Source organism: Pristiophorus japonicus, chromosome 18 (genome assembly GCF_044704955.1).
Source record: "Pristiophorus japonicus isolate sPriJap1 chromosome 18, sPriJap1.hap1, whole genome shotgun sequence".
Lineage (NCBI taxonomy): Eukaryota > Metazoa > Chordata > Chondrichthyes > Pristiophoridae > Pristiophorus > Pristiophorus japonicus.
Window position 1 is genome coordinate 93,070,760 of NC_091994.1, and position 14,764 is coordinate 93,085,523.

Here is a 14,764-nt window from a genome sequence, read left to right on the forward strand (position 1 = left end):
GGCCATTCGGCCCTTCGAGCTTACACCGCCATTCAATAAGATCATGGCTGATCATTCAACCTCAGTACCCCATTCCTGCTTTCTCTCCATACCCCTTGATCCCTTTGGCCGCAAGGGCCATATCTAACTCCCTTTTGAATATAACTAACGAACTGGCCTCAACAACTTTCTGCGGTAGAGAATTCCACAGGTTAAGCACTCTCTGAGTGAAGAAGTTTCTCCTCATCTCGGTCCTAAATGGCTTACCCCTTATTCTTAGACTGTGACCCCTGGCTCTGAAACTCCCCAGCAATGGGAACATTCTTCCTGCCTCTAACCTCTCCAATCCCATCAGAATTTTATATGTTTCTATGAGATCCCCTCTCATTCTTCTAAACTCCAGTGGATACAAGCCCAGTTGATCCAGTCTCTTCTCATATGTCAGTCCTGCCATCCCGGGAATCAGTCTGGTGAACCTTCGCTGCACTCCCTCAATAGCAAGAACGTCCTTCCTCAGATTAGGAGACCAAAGCTGAACACAATATTCCAGGTGTGGCCTCACCAAGCCTCTGTACAATTGCAGTAAGACCTCCCTGCTCCTATACGCAAACCCGCTAGCAATGAAGACCAACATGCCATTTGCCTTCTTCACCGCCTGCTGTACCTGCATGCCAAACTTAATTGACTGATGTACCATGACACCCAGGTCTCATTGCACCTCCCCTTTTCCTAATCTGTCACCATTCAGATAATATTCTGTCTTCCTGTTTTTGCCACCAAAGTGGATAACCTCACATTTATCCACATTATACTGCATCTCCCATGCATTTGCCCACTCACCTAACCTGTCCAAGTCACCCTGCAGCCTCTTAGCATCCTCCTCACAGCTCACACTGCCACCCATCTTAGTGTCATCAGCAAACTTGGAGATATTACATTCAATTCCTTCATCTAAATCATTGATGTACATTGTAAATAGCTGGGGTCCCAGCACTGAACCTTGCGGCACTCCACTGGTCACTGCCTGCCATTCTGAAAAGGACCCATTTATTCCGACTCTCTGCTTCCTGTCTGCCAACCAGTTGTCTATCCATGTCAGTACATTACCCCCAATACCACGTGCTTTGATTTTGCACACTAATCTCTTGTGTGGGACCTTGTCAAAAGCCTTTTGAAAGTCCAAATCCACCACATCCACTGGTTCTCCCTTGTCCACTCTACTAGTTACATTCTCAAAAAATTCTAGGAGATTTGTTAAGCATGATTTCCCTTTCATAAATCCATGCTGACTTGGACTGATCCTGTCACTGCTTTCCAGATGCGCTGCTATTTCATCTTTAATAATTGATTCCAGCATTTTCCCCACTACTGATGTCAGGCTAACCGGTCTATAATTCCCTGTTTTCTCTCTCCCTCCTTTTTTAAAAAGTGGTGTTACATTAGCTACCCTCCAGTCCATAGGAACTGATTGTTTATTGTGCCAGTGCCCATTTTTCCCGTCAAGGTGTAGACTCTTCCTCTCCCTCCCTTTCCACAGATCCCGACAATCGGCACTAACTCTTCAAATACCCGTTCTCTGCGTGTGAACCTGGACTGTGAGTGTCGGCAGGATATTCGACCGTGCACATCGTCACAGCTGAGTCGGATCCTGTTCTCTGAGGATCGCACATTGTGTGCAGGAACCCAGGGCTGATCCTCCCTCTCTAACCCGGGGCACTGAGGCTAATTGTGGCCACCCGGGTAGAACTGGCTAACTCGACACAGACCAAGGATGGACCTGGGGCTTTGCGCTCACACCATATTCACCAGCTGGTGATCCCGGACCTTCCATATGGGTCACGATTGAGCCTCTGTCAGTTCAGTGTTCGGTGACTATCCCAGAACATGCAACAATCCTTAACGAGAAAGAGTATCTCACCCCCATGTCCAGGTTGTCCCGCCCCTGCTCCATCCTGTCCATCACTGGGGCGCAGGTCAATGCTGGGCTGCCTGTCGAAGGTCGCATGATGGGTAGACTCAATGACTTGAACTCTTTAACGGCCTGTTCCACCTTCAGCTCACTGCCGGGCTTGGCTGCGGAGTGAAGACAGAGAATGTATTTAGAACTGGAGCCAGAGAGAGTGCAAGCTCCCTCTGCCTGCATCAAGCCTGGAAACAGATCAGAGAAGCGTTCGGTACAAACACGCCCTCGGGCCGCAGCGTATCGATCTCCTGCCCGACCCCCGAGGAAGCAGACTCTTGTCGGGAGAGCGGAAATCAGCGCGACCCTGGGGCCAGCGACTGATGGAATCGCTAATTGGGGCACGGCACAATCCAATTCTCTGCCATCTCACATCAATCACCGCTGCTGGGCGCGCGACACACTGCAGTCACACCATAACCTCCCCCGTCAGATCCCAGCAGCTCAGTCACCGCTCACCCTGCAGTACCGAGGCACCAGTCTGTCAGCACGCGCAGTATTCCCAATGGAAAAGCCTGTGAGGGGCCTGCGCGGTACCTTGCAGATTATTGCGTGGCCGTGCGTGCGTGCAGCTTAAAGGGAACATCGCTCCTGTCCACGCTCAACACTATTCACACTCCACTGCACCCTCAATGCTAATCTCTAGGAGAATTCAGCAGCACAACACCGTAAAAGTGCTGATTCGCCTTCCCCGCTCTCCCGGTTTAACAGGCAGGATAATCCAGGATCAGCACGGGCTGATCAGTGCCCGTCGGGAAGGGGGATGGGATTGAGGCTCTGGGGACACAGCAGTGTCTGTGTTGACCCACTCGCAATGTCAGTGTGAATGGGAGCTGCTCTCTCTGGTTACACCACCAGCCCCTATTAAAGAATCTCACTATCAATAATAAACTCCCCCCACCTGGGTAAATGTGAACCCGTTCCCTCTTTTCAGTCACCGCCGCTCTGTCTGACAGTTCTACCAGCAGAGGTAAATGAATCCCCGGCCCATCTGGCTCCTGGGGTCTCCGCTTTATCACTCAAACAGAAATAAACCAAACATTAAATAAAAAGTGAAATGAAACCAAAAAATGCTGCGTCAGGTAGTATCTGTGACGGGAGAGGACAGATACGCATCTGGGCTCCACATTGTTCCTCAGGACTGAATGCTGAAAGAGACCAGGCCTGACCAACAATGTTCATTCCAACAATGCCACCACCCTCCCAGGGTCCTGAGCTCAGCCACGCCCCCCTGTTCCAGGTTAACAGTATCACAGAGCATTGCACCTAGCTGACTGTTTACCATTCCGGACGCCTGGCCCATAGAGGGAGAAGGAGAGGCCATACCTCACCTGTGTGCCAATGAGATGGCACCGGCCATCTGCTGATCCCGTGGCTGTAGTTTCTGGGCTCTCAGAAGGTGTCAGCTGTGGCTCAGTGGGCAGTGCTCTCGCCTCTGAGTCAGAAGGTCGTGGGTTCAAATCCCACTTCAGAGACTTGAACCCATACTCCAGGCTGACACTCCTGTGCAGTACTGAGGGCGTGCTGCGCTGTCAGTTGAAACATTAAACCGAGGCCCCGTCTGCCCTCTCAGATGAACGTAAAAGATCCCATGCCACTATTTCAAACTAGAGCAGGGAGTTCTCCCTATGTCTGAAAACCGATAAACACACTGGACCTGATGGCCTACATCCCAGGGTTTTGAAAGAGGTGGTTATAGAAATAGTGGATGCATTGGTTGTTATCTTCCAAAATTCCATAGATTCTAGAAAGGTTCCCGCAGATTGGAAGGTAGCAAATGTAACCCCACTATTTAAGAAAAGAGGGAGAGAGAAAACGGGGAACTACAGACCAGTTAGCCTGACATCAGTAGTAGGGAAAATGCTACAATCTATTATTAAGGACATTTAATATTAAGGACTATTATACATGGCACTTAGAAAATAACAATAAAATTGGGCAGAGTCAATACAGATTTATGAAAGGGAAATCATGTTTGACAAATCTGTTGTAGTTTTTTGAGGTTGTAACTAACAGAATAGATAAGGGGATCCAGTGGATGTGGTGTATTTGGATTTCCAGAAGACATTCAATAAAGTGCCGCACAAGAGATTATTAAACAAAATTAGGGCTCATGGGTTTGGGGGTACTATACTAGCGTGGATTGACGATTGGTTAACGGACAGAAAACAGAGAGTAGGAATAAACGGGTCATTTTCAGGTTGGCAGGCTGTAACTAGTAGGGTACCGCAAGGATCAGTGTTTGGGCCTCAGCTGTTCACAATCTATATCAATGATTTGGATGAGGGAACCAAATGTAATATATCCAAGTTTGCTGATGATACAAAGCTAGGTGGGAATGTAAGTTCTCCCTTTCCCCCCTCACTCCCTTCTCTCCCTCTCCCCTTCTCTCTCCCACCCCCCTCTCTCCCTTCCCTCTCTCTCGCCCTCTGTCTCTCTCTTTCCCCCCTGTCCCCTCTCTCTCTGTCTCTCTCTCTCCCCATCTCTCTCTCTCTCCCCCTGTCCTCTCTCTCTCTCCCCGTCTCTCTCTCTCTCCCCCTGTCTCTCTCTCTCTCCCCGTCTCTCTCTCTCTCCCCGTCTCTCTCTCTCCCCCTGTCCTCTCTCTCTCCCCCTGTCCTCTCTCTCTCCCCCTATCCCTCTCTCTCTCCCCTTGTCCCCTCTCTCTCCCCCGTCTCTCTCTCTCTCCCCCTGTCCTCTCTCTCTCCCCCTGTCCCTCTCTCTCTCCCCCTGTCCTCTCTCTCTCCCCCTGTCTCTCTCTCTCTCCCCCTGTCTTCTCTCTCGCTCCCCCTGTCCTCTCTCTCTCCCCCTGTCTCTCTCTCTCCCCCTGTCTCCTCTCTCTCTCCCCTGTCCCCTCTCTCTCCCCCTGTCCCCTCTCTCTCTCCCCCTGTCTCTCTCTCTCTCCCCCTGTCTCTCTCTCTCTCTCCCCCTGTCCCCTCTTTCTCTCTCCCTGTCTCTCTCTCTCTCCCCCTGTCTCTCTCTCTCTCCCCCTGTCCCCTTTCTCTCTCCCCCTGTCCCCTCTCTCTCCCCCTGTCTCTCTCTCTCTCCCCCGTCTCTCTCTCTCTCCCTCTCTCTCTCTCTCTCCCCCTGTCCTCTCTCTCCCTCTGTCCCCTCTCTCTCTCTCCCCATCTCTCTCTCTCCCCCTGTCCCCTCTCTCTCTCTCTCCGTATCTCTCTCTCCCCCTGTCCCCTCTCTCTCCCCCTGTCTCTCTCTCTCTCCCCCTGTCTCTCTCTCTCTGCCCCTGTCTCTCTCTCTCTGCCCCTGTCTCTCTCTTTCTCCCCCGTCCCCTCTCTCTCCCTCTGTCCCCTCTCTCTCCCTCTGTCCCCTCTCTCTCACCCCGTCTCTCTCTCTCTCCCCCTGTCTCTCTCTCTCTCCCCCTGTCCCCTCTCTCTCTCCCCATCTCTCTCTCTCCCCCTGTCTCTCTCTCTCTCCCCCTGTCCTGTCTCTCTCTCCCCCTGTCTCTCTCTCTCTCCCCCTGTCCTCTCTTTCTCCCCTTCTCTCTCTCTCCCCCTCGCTCTCTCTCTCTCTCCCCGTTTCTCTCTCTCTCTCCCCCTCTCTCTCTCTCCCCCTCTCTCTCTCTCCCCCTGTCTCTCTCTCTCCCCCTGTCCTCTCTCTCTCTCCCCCTGTCTCTCTCTCTCTCTCTCCCTCTGTCTCACTGGCCGCTGATCCTGGTATTGTTGATTCTACCTGTGAAATGTCACAGTGTGTGCTGAGCCGGGCCTGTATTACGGACCCTGCGTGTATCATCCAGCCCTGGAGGTGTACCAGGGTGCAGCCAGAGACTGACTGTGCAGGGCAATTTCTCAACAACTCCGACTCAATACAGCCTGGGATTAACCCTTTAAGAGCCGCACTTCCACCTTCAGCAGAAAACTGACTCATTGTCCACACCAACTATCTAATACATCGATTCCAAAATTCTCTTTCACACTTGAAAACCTTACCCCACTCTCTCACTACCCTGATTTTCAGCTCATTTACTCAGCATCTTACCTGCCCTGGGAGTGTTTGATGGGACAGTGTAGAGGGAGCTTTACTCTGTATCTAACCCGTGCTGTACCTGCCCTGGGAGTGTTTGATGGGGCAGTGTAGAGGGAGCTTTACTCTGTATCTAACCCGTGCTGTACCTGCCCTGGGAGTGTTTGATGGGACAGTGTAGAGGGAGCTTTACTCTGTATCTAACCCGTGCTGTGCCTGCCCTGGGAGTGTTTGATGGGACAGTGTAGAGGGAGCTTTACTCTGTATCTAACCCGTGCTGGACCTGCCCCAGAGTGTTTGATGGGACAGTGTAGAGGGAGCTTTACTCTGTATCTAACCCGTGCTGTACCTGCCCAGGGAGTGTTTGATGGGACAGTGCAGAGGGAGCTTTACTCTGTATCTAACCCGTGCTGTACCTGCCCTGGGAGTGTTTGATGGGACAGTGTAGAGGGAGCTTTACTCTGTATCTAACCCGTGCTGTACCTGCCCTGGGAGTGTTTGATGGGACAGTGTAGAGGGAGCTTTACTCTGTATCTAACCCGTGCTGTACCTGCCCTGGGAGTGTTTGATGGGACAGTGTAGAGGGAGCTTTACTCTGTATCTAACCCCCTGTACCAGCCCGGGGAGTGTTTGATGCTGATACTGGGTGACATAAATGTATGGAAATCTGGTCTGGACACGTCTCGGTTGGGGTTAACCTGCCTGGAGTGGTCCCTCCCAGCCCAAATATTGTTTTTCAGATTGGAAGAATATGGAGCGAGTTTGAACTCATCCAACATCCTCAGAACCAGGAATGTCCTCAATGGGCTCAGAATGCAGCTCCTGGTAAACACAGTCACTTGGCCCAGATCAGCGAGTCCCAGGAGGAGGCAGCCTTTCTGTGGCCTCTTCAATTAGGATCTCGATCCATAAAGAGGCCCTTAGTACCTGAACCAGAGTAAGACCAGGCCCACTTTCACTCTAGGTTCACTCCCGGATATGGAGGGACGGGTTAAGTCACACACGATGTTATGTAATGATGTGTGTGTCGTCCCAGTACCTTAAATGTAATGTAAGTACTATGCCACACCACAGAGGGCGCTGCGGTGGGAAACCCTGGTAGTACCTGTAACAAGGGCTATATAAGGGTGACCACCACACCTGGGAGGCACTCTGGAGCTGAACAATAAAGGACGAAGGTCACAGCAGTTAGACTTACACCAGACCGTGTGGAGTCAGTGATTTGTATGTTACATACACCACATTGGCAACGAGGAAGCGGACGAACTCCACGCAACCATGGCTACTCTGGGCTCGCTAAAGGATTTTACCGTGGGCAATGATTGGGAGGCCTTTACGGAAAGGCTCGAGTACTACTTCACAGCAAATGACCTGACGGAGGACACATACGCACCGAGAGAGAAGCGTAAGGCGATATTGCTCTCCAGTTGTGGAGATGAGGTTTACTGTCTCGTCAGGGATTTGCTGGCACCTGGGAGCGCCAGGGACAAGTCATACGAGGAGCTGACTGAACTCATTCGTGACCAGCTGAAACCGAAGGAGAGCATCTTCACGGCCAGATACAAATTTTACCATCACTGCAGATCTGAGGGCCAGGATGTCAACAAATATGCTGCGAACCTCAGGAGACTCGCGGCGCCGTGTGATTTTGGGGCACACCTTGACGAGGCTTTGCGGGACGTTTTCGTTATGGGGATTGGCCACGAGGGCCTCCTTCACAAGCTGCTGGCCACGGAACCCACAGTCACTCTGACAAAGGCCATCGCCATCAGCCGGGCACATATGACCTCGACTTGCAGCACCAAGCAAATGATCCACATAGTCTCGAACCCGGCAGGCACTGTCCACAGGATAGCGCCCACCACGGACAAAACTGCAGAACGTGGCTCTGGCCGGGGCAGAGAGCACGGACCTCGGGATCCTGAAGCTCAGAGTCCGCCGAGGGGGGCCAATCAAGCAGCACCATGCTGGCGCTGTGGAGGAAGCCATGGAGCTCACCGGTGCAGGTTTGCGGAGTACACGTGCAATACCTGCCACGTTAAAGGCCACCTTCAGCGTATGTGTAAAATAAATCAGACTCACCTTGTGGCTGAGGAGATGGGGGATGATCCACTGTTCAGCGAGGAGCAGGTAGAAGAAGATGAGGTGCTTGGACTGTATACGTGTACCGACGATTCGCCCCCAGTGATAAGGGAAGTAAGAATCAACGGAGTCCCAGTGAGTATGGAAGTGGACACGGGCTCGGGTCCGTCGTTGATGAGTCGGAGAACTTTTGATAAACTGTGGATTAACCCAGCTGCACGACCCAAGCTGGTCCCGGTCACGGCGAAGCTGCGTACCTACACCAGGGAACTAATACCTGTTCTCGGCAGAGCGATGGTGCTGGTATCCCACGGGGACGAGACGCACGCTTTACCTTTGTGGGTCGTTGCAGGCGATGGGCCGACACTCCTCGGCCGGAGGTGGATGGGGAAGGTCCGTGGGAGCTGGGAAAACTTCATTCCTCCACAGGCTGCTGCTCCCCGGGGTGCTGCCGTGCCCCGGGTCCCCAGAGAGCAGCGCCGACCGAGCTGGAGCTGCAGCCTCAATCCACCCACAGGCAAGCACCAGGCCCGGATCTCTCACAGAGACCTTGCAGCCCCAGCCCCCACAGGCAAGCCCCAGGCCCGGATCTCACACAGAGACCCTGCAGCCCCAGACCCCACAGGCAAGCAGCCCTGCACAGAGGGGCCCAGGGGGGTGGGGGTTGAGCCGGCGGGGCGTTGCGAGCGGGGCACTGAGGGATCCAGGGGCCGGCGGTTCGGAAGGGCCCCGCAGAGGAAGAGGCCGTTGGGTGGGCCCCGCCGAGGAGCTGGTAGCGTCGGGCGGCAGCGGCCATGGCAGCCGCAGGGGAGGCCGCTACGGAGGCTGCGGGGGACGCGGCAAGTGCGGCCGCTGGAGAGGCCACGACGGCCGCTGGAGAGGCGGCAAGTCGGGTGGCAGCGGAGGCTGTGACGGCGGAGGGCATTCGGAGCGGCGGAGAAGAAGATGGCGGCGGCATCGTGTCGCAGCTGCAGAGCATCAAAGATGGCGGCGCCCAAGGAGAAGCCTCGTGGAATCCTCCTGCATCAAAGATGGCGCCTTAAAGAGGAAATGCACCCGGGAGCCTTAAAAGGGCCTTACAAAGAGGTAGTCCCCACAAAGGACTTCTGTTTAGCAGAGCGAGTCTAAAATGAGCTATGTTAATGTGAGATAGTGAATTTATAATAAGAATCACTTTTTTTATGCTGAATGGCCACTGTATTTGTGTAAAATAATGGATGAAGTACAATTAATGATGACGGTTAACAAGGAAATCAAGGTTCCGCTACCAGTCAATAACCAGTTAATGTACCAGATAATATGTACCATACTAACGCACTGTCTATGCCCACCTGCCTTCCGTTGGACAAGTGTGATGTTATGTAATGATGTGTGTATCGTCCCAGTACCTTAAATGTAATGTAAGTACTATGCCACACCACAGAGGGCGCTGCGGTGGGAAACCCTGGTAGTACCTGTAATAAGGACTATATAAGGGTGACCACCACACCTGGGAGGCACTCTGGAGCTGAACAATAAAGGACGAAGGTCACAGCAGTTAGACTTACACCAGACCGTGTGGAGTCAGTGATTTGTGTGCTACATACACCACACACTCCACCCTGAGCTTTAGTCCATCCTCCTGACTTCATGCATATGAAGCATTCGTTCATGTTTATCGACATTACAACCCAGATGTTGTTCTCTTGCTAGTTCACTGATCCAGCTGTCAGTTTACCTGCAATGACCCTGGAAATTGGTGTCATCAACAAATCGGAGATTGTTCCCAGAGTTTGCTCCTCCAGGCCCTGTCTCACAGTGTGAACAGGACAGAACGCAAGTTTCTGACAGCTCCACAAGTCCCCGGGTCAGAGTTTTAGTTTTTCATTGTCTTTACATTTCTCTTTCTAAACCACTTCTCAATCCAGCTTGGTTCATTTTCCAGCCAGAGCCATGGACAGCGATCAGGAGCCTGAACCCTGGCTGACTCTTCCCCTAAACTCGGAGTACCGAGACCAAAAGTGGCCCCTCCCCCAACATCGGTGCTGGAGAGAAGCTAACCGAGCAGAGACCGAGGATCAAGGCTGGAACCTATAGCTGGGCGCGGTGCAGATATGAACGGTGCCTTCAGCGGTCATAACGTGCGTCAACTCGGCAACATTGGAGGCCTGCTTCTGAACCCAGCCCAGGATGATGGGGCATGAGTTCTTGCTCTCTAACAGTGTGGTGCATGCAGCACCACCTGGACCCAGTGCCGAGTGCAGTCCCAACATTGCCCATCAGCCCTGGGCAGCTCTCGATGCGAAGACATCACCAGCAGCCCCCCAATAAACCACCTACCTTTTACTTTCAGGTAGTGTCCCCCAAACCGATATGCCTCAAAGTTCAGAGGTAGAGGCGTGTAAGAATGGTCCAAGAAAACCTCCACCTGGTTCAACTCAATGCCTTTCCTTTCGAACACTGGCAGCAGTGCCTCCCTGCACAAGAAAAACACACAGTTCAGGGATGTAATGAAAATCCTGCAGCGCCGATTCATTCACAGGCGGAACTCGGGCTCAATCAGTGCTGCTCAGATTGGCACGACCTATTTTACTTTACGCGGTGTCCTGCAAAGATATCAGAGCAACAATACAGAGGAAAACTCGAAATATCAGCTGGGACAAGGCCCGGGAACGCTGGGACAGGGCCCCGGTAATGCTGGGACAGGGCCCCGGTAACGCAGGGATAAGGCCCCGGTAACGCTGGGACAGGGCCCCGGGAACGCTGGGACAGGGCCCCGGTAACGCTGGGACAAGGCCCCAGTAACGCTGGGACAGAGCCCCAGTAACGCTGGGACAAGGCCCCGGTAACGCTGGGACAGGGCCCCGGGAACGCTGGGACAGGGCCCCAGTAACGCTGGGACAAGGCCCCGGTAACGCTGGGACAGGGCCCCGGTAATGCTGGGACAAGGCCCCGGTAACGCTGGGACAGGGCCCCGGGAACGCTGGGACAGGGCCCCGGTAACGCTGGGACAAGGCCCCGGTAACGCTGGGACAAGGCCCCGGTAACGCTGGGACAGGGCCCCGGGAACGCTGGGACAGGGCCCCGGTAACGCTGGGACAAGGCCCCGGTAACGCTGGGACAAGGCCCCGGTAACGCTGGGACAGGGCCCCGGTAACGCTGGGACAGAGCCCCGGTAATGCTGGGACAGGGCCCCGGTAATGCTGGGACAGGGCCCCGGTAACGCTGGGACAGAGCCCCAGTAACGCTGGGACAGGGCCCCGGTAACGCTGGGACAAGGCCCCGGTAACGCTGGGACAGGGCCCCGGTAACGCTGGGACAAGGCCCCGGTAATGCTGGGACAAGGCCCCGGTAATGCTGGGACAGGGCCCCGGTAACGCTGGGACAAGGCCCCGGTAACGCTGGGACAGAGCCCCAGTAACGCTGGGACAAGGCCCCGGTAACGCTGAGACAGGGCCCCGGTAATGCTGGGACAGGGCCCCGGTAACACTGGGACAAGGCCCCGGTAACGCTGGGACAAGGCCCCGGTAACGCTGGGACAGGGCCCCGTTAATGCTGGGACAAGGCCCCGGTAACGCTGGGATAGGGCCCCGTTAATGCTGGGACAGGGCCCTGGTAACGCTGGGACAAGGTCCCGGTAACGCTGGGATAGGGCCCCGGTAATGCTGAGCAAGGGACCCGGTAACGCTGGGACAGGGCCCGGTAACGCTAGGACAGGGCCCTGGTAATGCTGGGACAGGGCCTGGTAAAGCTGGGACAGGGCCCTGGTAATGCTGGGACAGGGCCCTGGTAATGCTGGGACAGGGCCTGGTAATGCTGGGACAGGGCCTGGTAATGCTGGGACAGGGCCCCGGTAACGCTGGGACAGGCCCCGGTAAAGCTGGGACAGGGCCCGGTAACGCCGGGACAGGACCCGGTAATGCTGGGCCAGGTAACGCTGGGACTCCAGCACTCAGTGGAATCTGTACCGTCATTGCTCTCTCCATCGCTGGTCATCCTCAGCAATGCCCGAGGTGCTCCATTGTGTGTAGGAAGGTGACAGAATTGATATGAATTCTTTCGATGTGAGCAAATCATCAAGTGCATAAAACTCCTATTTACTGCCTTTCAGTAAAGGACGGCTGAATCACACACAGAGGGAAGGTCCAGTGTTCAATCCCTAGCCTGGTTTACTGCCAGGATGCGGACATCAGGTGTGACGACTCTGGTGGGTCAATAACCGGAGTGTTGTCTGCATTGAGTCACTGTATCAGAGGGACCCAGCGAGAGTCAGCACTCTCGGGATAGCCTGGCAGATTAGGGAGACAGCGAGAGACCCTCGGACTTACCCCAGAGTCCTTTTCTTCATCGCAGGGACGATCTCTGTCTCAATGTTGACATTCAAATCAAACTTCAGAGTGAAACATTCCTTACTAGGATCCTGTGGAACCAGGAGAGATAGTCAGCACCAGGGAGCCACACAGGAGGGCAGGAACTGGGAGATTCCCTGGCAGCACAGAGACACACTAGACCCGAGCGCAGGGCACAGAATCGTTAATCAATAATCCCACCGCTTCCCGCACTCGCAACCTCAACAGATAATCTTTAGTGCCGGGTACTGGAGTCAGTTAGCTCAAAAATAACTTCCAGTACAAGCTTTAGAGCCAGTCCCCACTAACAGCACAAAGTCCTTTCTCTCCAGCTTGCATCAACACAGCACGGGCGTCTCAACTAAACACCAGTGAGAGAACGGGTCGATAGCACAAAACTGCGATAAGTTCAGGATCAATGTGGGAAACTCATTCAGTCACTCTCAGTGTAGAGGGAGCTTTACTCTGTATTTAACCCGCTCTGTACCTGCCCTGGGAGTGTTTGATGGGACAATGTAGAGGGAGCTTTACTCTGTATTTAACCCGCTCTGTACCTGCCCTGAGAGTGTTTGACGGGACAGTGTAGAGGGAGCTTTACTCTGTATCTAACCTGTGCTGGACCTAACCTGAGAGTGTTTGATACGACAGTGTAGAGGGAGCTTTACTCTGTATCTAACCCGTGCTGTACCTGCCCTGAGAGTGTTTGATACGACAGTGTAGAGGGAGCTTTACTCTGTATCTAACCCACTCTGTACCTGCCCTGAGAGTGTTTGACGGGACAGTGTAGAGGGAGCTTTACTCTGTATCTAACCCATGCTGGACTACCCTGGGAGTGTTTGATGGGACAGTGTAGAGGGAGCTTTACTCTGTATCTAACCCGCTCTGTACCTACCCTGGGAGTGTTTGATGGGATAGTGTAGAGGGAGCTTTACTCTGTATCTAACCCGTGCTGTACCTGCCCTGGGAGTGTTTGATGGGACAGTATACAGGGAGCTTTACTCTGTATCTAACCCGTGCTGAGCCTACCCTGGGAGTGTTTGACGGGACAGTGTAGAGGGAGCTTTACTCTGTATCTAACCCTTGCTGGACCTGCCCTGGAACTGTTTAATGCAAATCCCTGGGAATCCCTGGCCCAGGCCTGCCCTAATTGGAGGAAGAGCATCCGGGAGGGCGCTGAGCACCTCAAGACAGTGTAGAGGGAGCTTTACTCTGTACTGCACTCACACTGCCCCACACAGAAATTGAAGGCGGGTCCGGGAGAGATTGTGGAGTCCGGGAGGAGATTCGGGCTGGGGGGGCGGGGAGGAGATTTGGGGGATCTGGGGGAGATTGGAAGGGGTCTGGCGGAGATGGGAGGGTCCGGGGCAGATTCTCCCCAATGATATTGAACACAGTATGATCTGATGGTGATTCTTACGTCTGTGTGTCGCCGGCGAGCTTTCTTCTTGCTCAACTTCAGTGCAGAATTCCTCTTGTCACTGTGGGATCGGGAGAATTCAGTGAGAACATGTATTACCATAAATACACCACATCGCACCACTCGCACTGACACAGACCCACCCACAGTCTCCCCTCACCCTCAGTCCCAGATGAGCCCGTCGATGTTCGGGAGTCGCATGTGAGGAATCCCGGGCAGAGACCGGTTTCCCGACACTCTGTGGGACCTCCTGTGCACTATTGGGTGACTGCGCCTGTTGCCCCACAGGACCAGCTGGGAGGGATGTGGGTGGTTACTGGGAGCTGGCATCGTGGGCAGGGGCTGGCATGGGTTCAAAGCTCACGGTTAGGGCCAACACAGACCATAACACACTGAAATGTTGAGCGTGTGGGCAAGGTCAATCCTGTTAGAGGAACGTAATCAGACGCACTCACTGTCTGGACCAAAGGGTATGCGCTCAAAGTTTTGACGGCATTGCTTAAAATAAAACAAGTGGTTTTAGGTGAAATGTTGCTGGAATATTCAATGAAGTCACAAGTTTAAATCCCTGGTTCTTAGGTTAAACAGAACCAGTTCCCATCAGCCTAGTCCTGGACAGATTTCTGACAACCTTTTACCTCTTTCCATCCATCCCGCACTCATCATCTTCCTCCCTGTCGGATGATGTTCTGGTCCGAGGTGGGCATGACCGTGTTGAGACATTCCTGGCCAAAACGGATCCTGTGGCAACAACAGGAAGTTAGGTGTTTTCAAATCCCTCCATGACCTCAGCCCTCCCTATCTCTGTAACCTCCTCCAGCCCTACAACCCTCCGAGATCTCTTCACTCCTGCAATTCTGGCCTCTTGTCCATCCCCGATTTCCATCGCTCCACCATTGACAGCTGTGCCTTCAGCTGTCGTGGCCTAAGCTCTGGAATTCCCTCCCCAAACCTCTCTGTCTCTCTCTCCTCCTTTAAATAGCTCCATAAAACCTAACTCTTTGACCAAGCTTTTGGTCACCT

General features: G+C 53.7%; 1 protein-coding gene across 3 annotated transcripts in view; it reads right to left on the bottom strand.

Moving 5' to 3' along the window:
* LOC139228892 (pleckstrin homology domain-containing family G member 5-like) overlaps positions 1-14,764 on the bottom strand; it is a 126,692-nt gene that overhangs the window by 62,273 nt on the left and 49,655 nt on the right. For 2 of the 3 annotated variants that reach the window (XM_070860382.1, XM_070860383.1), the window contains exons 4-8: positions 14,380-14,482; positions 13,742-13,802; positions 12,304-12,395; positions 10,316-10,452; positions 1,898-2,052 (exon numbers count right to left, since the gene is read on the bottom strand). In XM_070860382.1, the coding sequence (XP_070716483.1) occupies positions 1,898-2,052; positions 10,316-10,452; positions 12,304-12,395; positions 13,742-13,802; positions 14,380-14,482 (548 nt within the window). Of the gene's footprint in view, positions 1-1,897; positions 2,053-8,330; positions 8,452-10,315; positions 10,453-12,303; positions 12,396-13,741; positions 13,803-14,379; positions 14,483-14,764 lie in introns of those variants that run through there. The other variant, XM_070860384.1, reaches the window with a different exon arrangement.